The 9,592-nt window shown below is 43.3% G+C and overlaps 1 protein-coding gene across 3 annotated transcripts in view; it reads left to right on the forward strand.

The window, feature by feature from the left end:
* Tnfsf13b (TNF superfamily member 13b) overlaps positions 1 to 9,131 on the forward strand; it is a 35,046-nt gene extending 25,915 nt beyond the window's left edge. For all 3 annotated transcript variants that reach the window (XM_028766330.1, XM_028766331.1, XM_028766332.1), the window contains 3 exons: positions 3,336 to 3,448; positions 3,530 to 3,680; positions 7,731 to 9,131. In XM_028766330.1, coding sequence (XP_028622163.1) covers positions 3,336 to 3,448; positions 3,530 to 3,680; positions 7,731 to 7,843 — 377 coding nt within the window. In that variant the 3' untranslated portion in view covers positions 7,844 to 9,131. The remainder of the gene's footprint in view (positions 1 to 3,335; positions 3,449 to 3,529; positions 3,681 to 7,730) is intronic.
* The last annotated feature ends 461 nt before the right edge of the window (positions 9,132 to 9,592 follow it).

The raw sequence follows: 9,592 nt of genomic DNA on the forward strand, positions 1-9,592 counted from the left end.
TGTGTTGTGTGCACTGTGCTGTATGCACCTGTGTTGTGTGCACCTGTGTTGTGTACACTGTGTTGTGTGCACCTGTGTTGTGTGCACTGTGTTGTGTGCATTGTGTTGTGTGCACCTGTGTTGTGTGCATTGTGTTGTGTGCACTGTGCTGTATGCACCTGTGTTGTGTGCACCTGTGTTGTGTACACTGTGTTGTGTGCACCTGTGTTGTGTGCACTGTGTTGTGTGCCCTGTGTTGGGTGCACTGTGTTGTGTGCATTGTGTTGTGTGCACCTGTGTTGTGTGCACCTGTGTTGTGTGCACCTGCGTTGTGTGCACTGTGTTGTGTGCACTGTGTTGTATGCACGGTGTGTGCACATTGTGTTGTGTGCTTGTGTTGTGTGCACTGATTTGTGTGCACTGTATGTATGCACCTGTGTTGTGTGCACTTGTGTGCACTGTGTTGTGTGTACCTGTGCTCATGTGCACAGTAGAAGAACATGTAGAGTGAATGAAAACAAACATGCATGAGCTCGGTCTTTCTAATAAGGGTTTTTGACACACAAAAAGTAGCTACAATGTAAAGAGCCAGCAAATAAATTTAAATTAACATAGAACAAAATTCAGTAAGTAAATTCTTTGCCCCAGAATATTTAGAAAGTACTTTTAGAAATCTATGTTTTACTTCACTTAGGGTATCTCTGCCAATTCTGTAATGGGTGGGGTTTCATTTTCCAGAATTTCAGTAGCATGTCTTGCCAAATGTTTTACAATTGCAGACAATTGCCTGTGGCTGATTACCACAGCAATCATCAGTTTGAATTATGTTTTACTTAATGTAGAACTTACTAATTCAGCGATTATTGGATGCCTATCTGCTGTGGGATAAAAAATGCTGCGGAAAAATTGTGGGATAAAAAGTCCTGGGAAATGGCAGGCAGACAAACAAGCTGGCCTGACCACAGAAGAGTTATAACCCCAAGGTGGGGAAAAATGTCCTGTATGTTCAAATTATCAACTCGTTTCTAATAAACCATAAGCACAATCACCTTTGACATAATCATTGTTTTTAAATTTTATGGCAACACTTTCCCCCATTGTTTGCTTTGTTTTGTTTGAGACAAGATCTCTCTATGTAGCCCTGACTGTCCTAGAACTTGCTATGATAGACCAGGCTGGCCTTGAACTCCCAACTTGGGGTCTAGAGGTGCATACCATCATGCCAGACTCATAACAATTTTTAGATTAATTCTTCCACAGGTTGTTCAGTACTCAATGATCTAACACACCTTGGGTGTATCATGCCACTTAAACAAAATAAACACTGGTTTGTTGGAGACTTCTCACTAGGACCATGTTGCACACAGATAGTAAAGAGGGCGTGCCCTTGATATTTGCATTTGGTGTGACCTGATTCTCTAAGCCTGTTATCATGAGGAGCACTGGGGGAATTTTTATTTAAGAAGATTCTTGGAATTCCACCTTGAGAAGAAAAGTGTGGTGATCATCCCTGTTCCGCCTCAGGGCCACACCTCTCTCTGCAGCACATGCAATGGAAGCAGCTCCAGGGAGTGAGTGTACACAAGACATAGGCTGAAGAGAATGAGCACCCTTGATGTTTCTGTATCTGTCTGCCTGTCCCCAAGACAGCCACCTTTCCCCTACGTTCCCCCCAGGATCTCCCCCCAACCCCCATCCATCTATGCTAATGCTTCCTTGAGGAGCCAGCTTAGTGATCTTTCCTATGACCTGAATTCACACTGGTCTCTGCTTTGTTTTACTGCTGATGTTTTTAATTCCTTACTTCAAAAAAAACATGTGCTTCTTGTTTAGTGTTCTGGTAAGAGCTTTATTTGAATCAGGAATGTAAATTAGCATGTTTCTAATAAATTCTACATTGTAGAAAAAAATATAGAGCCCCTCCCACTCAAGAAATTAGAAGTAGAACTGCAGTATGATTTAGCAATTCCACTTCTGGGCTTATAGATAAAAATAAATCAATACTCTAAAGAGACAACTTAACTCTCACGTTCACTGCAGTACTGATCACAACAGCCAAGAAATAACTTGGTGTCCATCACCAGAGGAATGGGTCATAGTGACATGGGGCATGGAGCACTGGATGAACCTGTGAGGCAGACACAGAAATATAAATGTCACTACATTATCTCTTTTGGACTCATTTGATTGGTCTTGGAACGTGTACTCCCTTTTTGCTTACTGAGGTGACATTTTAAGACAGGCTTAGTATTTCCCATTGTACAAAAATGGTCTGACTTGTTTAGACTTTCCACAGCATTGCTTACTATTCTGTGCTCACTGTGCTGTGACCTAATCTTCTGCCTGCTGCTTCCCTTCCCTTAGCTCTTCTCATTGTCTAGCCTTGAGGCTCAGCCTAATGCCAGTGTTTGCATACTGCATCGGTTCTCAATTGTGTATGGTAACCTCTCCCTAGGAAATGTATGTTTGTTCTCTCTTCCTGGGTGCAAACTCTAGGAAGCACCTTGCTCCATTCTGGCCTGGTGGCTTGATTCCCTTGCCTGTTAATCTTTCTGCCCTTCCTGTCAACCCTGAGCACAGTGTCTTCCTGTCACTCCGCATAGGATTAAGAAAATGTCACTGCACTGAAAGCCCTTTCAGCTTCTGAACGCTGTAGCCTTGGCACATAGGGTCTGAGCAGTTTCCAGTGCAGGGCACATCCCAGTTGCTGTCTGCATTCCCTAGTTGTGTTCTGCAGCCAGGTTGGGGGTGATCTCACTTCCTTCAGGCACATTTTGCTAAATTCTTCATGGGATCACTCAGGAGATGGAAGAAGACAATCTCCCAGTGTGCTGTCCAGAGGAATGGGTATTCTCCCTTTCAGATCCTCCCCACAACCCAGCCTTTATAAGGAAATAGCTAGTGTGCAGAACAAGAAAAGAAAACGTAGGCAAACCGTGGAATGAGGTCTCTTAGGCACCTACATCCCAGGTTCTCCATGCTAAAACATGTAATGCAGAAAGTCCAATGGAGAATAGTCCTCCTCCTCCTCCTCCTCCTCCTCCTCCTCCTCCTCCTCCTCCTCTCCCTCCCCCTTCCCCTCCCCCTCCCCTTCCCCCTCCTCCTCCTCCTCTTCCTCCAAGTTCTTCTCTTCCAACTCTTCCTCTTCTTTCTCCTCCCTCTCCTCCAATTTCTACTTCTCCCTCCTCTCCTTCCTCCTCCTCTTCTTCCTCCTCCAACTCTTCCTTCTCCTCCTCCAACTCCTCCTCCTTTCACAGTTTAGAATATACGACGATGTGCTCTTTTAAATTTAGTGGGAGGGAAAACTGCTTTTCTCGGTTTACTGTCTCATGAGTAATTCTCTCTCTCTGCTGCAGGAACTTACACATTTGTTCCGTGGCTTCTCAGCTTTAAAAGAGGAAATGCCTTGGAGGAGAGAGAGAACAAAATAGTGGTGAGGCAAACAGGCTATTTCTTCATCTACAGCCAGGTAGCGTCAGACTTTCCTCCACCCCTGGTCCAACGCTTTCACTGCCCTTCACGTCTGGTGACATCCTGGCTTGTTTCTCAGGTTCTGTACACGGATCCCATCTTTGCCATGGGTCATGTCATCCAGAGGAAGAAAGTGCAGGTTTTTGGGGACGAGCTGAGCCTGGTGACCCTGTTCCGATGCATCCAGAATATGCCCAAAACACTGCCCAACAATTCCTGCTACTCAGCTGGTATGTAGCCATCCTAAGACCTGCTTAGCAAGGTGATGCAGACTATGCTGGGAATCTGATTCCCGAAAAAGGGTTGCTTTGTGATCTTAATGGAAAGACCTTCTGCCACAGACTGTGCTGTTTATTTTGCAATAATTTGTGTTAACTGAGAAAACTGATATCATTACTAATGGCCATACCATGATTATAAAAATTAAGATGTAGATGGGGATGGAGAGGGAGGTCAGTAGTGAAGAGCACTGGCTGTTCTTCCAGAGGACCTTGGCTTCATTTCCAGTACCCACATGGCAGCGCACAACTGTCTGTACCTCTAGCCCCAGGGGACCTGGCACTCTCTCATGGCCTCCTTGGGCCCTGTACATACATAATGCACATAAAGACATGCAGGAAAAATACCAATACACATAAAAAATAATTACATTAAATAAATGTGCTTTTAAAAAAGTTAAGAATGAGTGTCACAGAATTTGACATTGGAACAATTCTTATTTCTCTCCTACTCTTTCTCTGCACATCCATAGGTGATGATAATGATTTTTTACCATGGCCACACTCTTCAATCGCCTTCTATTTCTGCAGTGTCCCTTCTCCATCTAAACATGGCCCCTTCTGCTTTCCTGTCATTTTCCGTGTTAGCCCCACTGAGTTTAATTGGGGTTGCTTCCTGAGCATGGGAGGAAGGCTATTTTCTGGAGTCTGGGAAAATTTTAGTAGTTACAGCACTGGAGAAAACGGTACTCCTCCCAGAAGCCATTAACTATCAATAGTGCTTCATGGAGATAATGGTCTTTATGAGCCATGAAGCAAAGCTGAGGGTCCCAATCTTGCTCTGGACCTGTACAGGTAACCACAGCTGCAGAATGTCCAGGAGAGGACCAAGTCTAATGTAGATGCTCTTCCATTATAAGAACAGCAGCAGGAACAATGTCTACTTGCTGTCAGATGCAAAAACCTGAGAGTCCTCTGAGGTTTCTTTTCCTGTTCAGTTCTCTGGCAGCTTCACCATCTAGCAGTCATGCTTCCTTTCTCTTATAACCTCCTCATCTCTAGAGAATCTGAGCCACAGAAATGACATGGCAGGACAGGACATCATGACATGACATAACATATCACAACACTACACATCACAACACTACATATCACAACACAACACAAGTTCCTCCACCCCTCAGCCCCTCAGCCTCAAGCTATAGCATGCCTGGCCCCACAATATGAACATGTGGTGGGAAAAATAGCTTCTGTTGTTCCTGAGTGCAAACAAATGCATATTGCAGAATGGCTAGGTTAGTTCACATGGTTAAACAGGTAGTCTCAGATACCTGACTAGTTGGAAGCTCAGAATGGAAGAGGCAGTGTCAAGCACAGGGCCACAGAAGCATAAGGGAAGGCACGCTGTATCTGTTCCAGACAGCCCACACTGGAATTCCCAACACTTTCCTCATTTTATTTTAAGTTATCAGCACTGGGTTAAAAAAAAGAAACCAAACTGTATTTCCCTTACACATGTGTCTATCTCTCTGATGCCTTTGACAAATCTATTCAGAACCCAAATAACCTCTCTAGTCTCAGCTACAGTTGCCACAGACATTGGACGTGAAACCCAGGACTGTGAATCTCCCCTACAGTATTTCAAAGGCCATTATACACAGATGCTCAGAGAGAACACAGTTCCACCACAGAGGTCATGGTACACTAGGTCTGCAGCCCCAGTGACTTCCATGGCCTTCATGTTGAAAGTCCCTAATTTTCATAAACGAGTCTGCCTCTGTGCCAGTGCTGACCAGCATTTTGGTATTGTGAAATATTTATCCATGGCAAAGCCTCTCCCCTCCATTGCTCACATTTGGAATAGGATGTCACAGCGACAAAGCTGATACTCCTGACGTTTCCACTCACTGGGTTTTCCCTCAGCTCCCTTCCTCGGGTGGATTCCCACAGACTCCCCTGGTGCTGTTCTTTTTAAAGGATGACTCCTTTGATGTTGAAGATATGTCTTGGTATCAGTAGGTCAGAGCTGTTCGTGAGAACCAGCTCCAAGAAATTTCAGGCTTGCTACTTTAATTTTGAATTTGTTTTTATGACCCCCCCAACACTAATTCTTCCAAACCGAAGTGGTTAGCTTGAGATATTAGGTACCAAGGAACCCTCGTATATAGAGATAAACAATTGTTTGTGATAAGTTGAGTAGGATTCTCGTAGGCAAAAATGTCACAGCTCTTTGCTACAGCCTAGAGGAACGAAAGTGGCCAATAACTCAGTGTTGGGATTTTAAGTAGAAGCCTACAGTACAAGCAGCAGTTCTCAACCCATGGGTCATGACTGCTTTGGGGGTCATATATCAGATACCCTAGATATCCTGCATATCACGTATTTACAATTCATAACAGTAACAGTTACAGTTATGAAGTAGCAGCAAAAACTGTTTTATGGTTGGAGATCACCACAACATGAGGGATTGTATGTATTCAAGGATTTGAGCATTAGGAAGGTTGAGAACCTCTACTACAGTGGTTCACACCCATTTCTAGAGCCTGCAGTGTTTGCCACAGTCCTGGCCGTCACATTACATCATGTTTAGTGTCCAGCCACAAATCCATGCAGCACATGTGCTATGACAACTCTTCTCTAACTACATAAGGTAACTAATCCCTTAATGTGTTGCCAATTTCAAGACACAACTGTACAGCATGTCTGTGGAACATTGCTTGTCTATGTTGGTTACCTGATAGATAGAATGTGGTTCCTGAACAGAACTTTATACTCCTAAGTCATGGGAATACATAATTATAAATTAAATTAGACACAAACTAACATCTAAAGGAATTTGTTACTTTGTTTCTTTTGATCATAAAGATAATTGTGGTCATTTAAGGAAGCCCATAATATATGGAAGGCTGGGAGAAGAAACTCAAAAGCCTGGACTCAAAGAAAATCTGTTAAAAAAAGTGTGGGTTGTCATTAAAGAAGCTTCTCATGTTTAGATATTTATTTTTGGCTTTTTTGAGACAGGATCTCACTGTGTAGCCTGGGCTGAATTTTCATTTCATGTACAGTCCAGGCTGGACTTGAACATTGACAGGTGCCACCGTGCCCAGCCTATTTTTTTTAAAAAACCTTCAAAACTATTTAGAGTTTCAATGCGTATTTTAAAGTATGATCACAGACTGGTGAGATGACTCGCTGAGAGTACCTGCCATACAAGCTTGGCAGCCTAAGTTTGATCACAGAACCTTGTAGAGGGAAGGAAAACCAACTCCAAAAAGTCATCCTCTGACCTTGTCTTAGTTAGGGTTTTACTGCTGTGAACAGACACCATGACCAAGGCAACTCTTATAAGAATAACATTTAATTGAGGCTGGCTTACAGGTTCAGAGGTTCAGTCCATTATCATCAAGGCAGGAGCATAGGAGGAACTAAGAGTTCTATGTCTTCATCTGAAGGCAACTAGGAGAAGACTGGCTCCCACATAGTTAGGAAAAGGGTCTTGCTGCCTACACCCACAATGACATACTTCCTCTAGCAAAGCCACACCTACTCCAAGAAGGCTACACCTCCTAACAGTGCCACTCCTTGGGCCAAGCATATTCAAACCACCAGACTTCCACACATGTGCTTTGACCTGTATCCATACATATCATACACACACATACACACACACACACACACGCACACGCACACACACACACACACACACACGCGCGCACACACACACCACATACTAATAACTAATACAAATAGATCAATAAAAGGAGATTACCATAATTCTGGGCTTCTCTGAGTGACTATATGATATCCTTTCAAAGAACAAAGTTTGATCTACCTGACAGTGACATTTACCATTGGAATCCAGGTCTGTGTACAGCAGACACTCATCTGCTGGAATCTGTCGGTTCTCTTCTTGATGTATGCATTTAATTTTAAAACTAACAGGATTATGAGCAGTCCTTGAGTGAAGTGTGACTGTTGTGTTGATGTGATACAGTGTATCTTCTAATGTTCTCTCTAGTGAACAGCAACTACACAAGAATCTTATTGCCCCCTCTCTCCCAGGCATCGCAAGGCTGGAAGAAGGGGATGAGATTCAGCTTGCAATACCGCGGGAGAATGCCCAGATTTCACGGAATGGAGACGACACCTTCTTTGGTGCCCTAAAACTGCTGTGACCTACTTGCTGGAGTGTGTGACCCTTTCCCTCCTCTTCTCTGTGCCTCCAAGGGAGAAACAGACGACTGGAGATACCAAAAGAGGGGGAAAATCGTCACCAAAAGTTTTCCAGTGAGCTGTTGAATCAGGTCCAAAGCAAGAAATATAATAGACAGCCATGACCCAAAGTGTGTCATGTGCGTTATGAGAAATGGAGACAACACCCACAGAGACAGGACCAGGAAGGGTGTTCTCTCTAGTCCTATGCCAACACGCACTGCAACCTTGCTTTTCACCTTGGAAAACACACAGCAGGGAGATTTCCTTGTTTTCTGATTCATCATGAGAAGACGGTTCACATCTGCAGGTCACTGAAGCATTCACGCAAAGTCTCAGGATTTACCCTCCCTTCTCATGCTAAATACATGCTCCTCTTTTCCAGGTAATATTATGCAAAGGGTTTTTTGTTTGTTTGTTTTTAAATCTAGGAATCTTGAACTGGCTATAGACAAGAATACTTATAAATTCAAGTGTAAAATAAACTTAATTAAAAATGTTTAAGTGTTAGATAAGTGGATTAAAAAAAAAGCTGACTGTTGGGGGAGTTTTCTTGGTTTGGGTCAAGCTGGCAGTTGTATCTGATATCAAAGTATTTTTCACAGAAGGGAAGAATTCACTCATTTTGGGCCATAGGTGTATTTTGTGATAACTTCCAGTTGCTTTATTAAGTAGTACTGTAGATACATCTGACCTGCATAAAAATCACTAACGTGGAGCTGACGTCAGACTCACAAAGCCCTGCTTTGAGGGCATGTTTGTGGCAGGGCAGAGATTTCCACCCTGTCCAGTGTGTGGCTGCTGCTGCCATTTCAGATCAGGTGATAGATTCTGGAAGGAAACATCTGCTCTATTTGCTCCATGACAATTGAGGTGTAAGCAAGCTTCCTAGCATCTGATGTCAAGCTGGGGCACATGAGGATCCTGTCTCAGAAGTGGTAGGTGGGGAAGAGCATTGCCTCAGGAGTGGCTAGTGATCTCCCTAGCATTGGTGCTATGGTTGATTGCTAAATAAAAGCACTGTGCCTTCTGATCATTGCCAAGACCGTTCAGTCCGCAGACATCCACTTTTGATATTTCTCTATATGACTGTAACTTTGAAAAATCAGGTGAAAAGCATTTCAGGTAAAATAACAAGTGCTGGGGCAGTAATTATAAAGTCTGGATATTTTATACATCTTCAAGGGATCTTTTCATGTCTACACATTGTTTTCATTACTACTCAGAGAATAAAGTTCAACAAAAACACTGGATTTGAATAAGAGTGTTTTGGGGAAATAACGCAGCCGTGGTACCTGCGAGGCATAAGAAGACCCATTTTTAGTTTTCTCTGTAACCTGCACACTGATTTCCATACTTTCTAGACTAGTTTGCATTTCCGCCGCCGGCAATAAGAGTTCCCCTTTGCCCACAGCCCCGACGGCACTTGCTGTAACCCGTTGTCTGGATGACAGATTAATTTGACTAGAGTGAAATGGGATCTCTCTCTTTGTGGTTCTGTTTGTATTTCTCTGGTGGCTGGGGATGATGAGTAAGTTTCATGTGTTGATCGGCTGAGCCAGCTTCATCTTTTGAGAAGCAGCTGTTCATTTCATTAACCCATTTATTTATTGGACTGTTTGGTTTATTAGTACTTATGCATTATTTTGTTTGAGTTCTTATATTGTATTCTAAGTCTGGAGCCTTTCACTACTGGGGATCTTGACACATGA

This window comes from Grammomys surdaster, unplaced genomic scaffold (assembly GCF_004785775.1).
Source record: "Grammomys surdaster isolate TR1022 unplaced genomic scaffold, NIH_TR_1.0 167, whole genome shotgun sequence".
NCBI lineage: Eukaryota > Metazoa > Chordata > Mammalia > Rodentia > Muridae > Grammomys > Grammomys surdaster.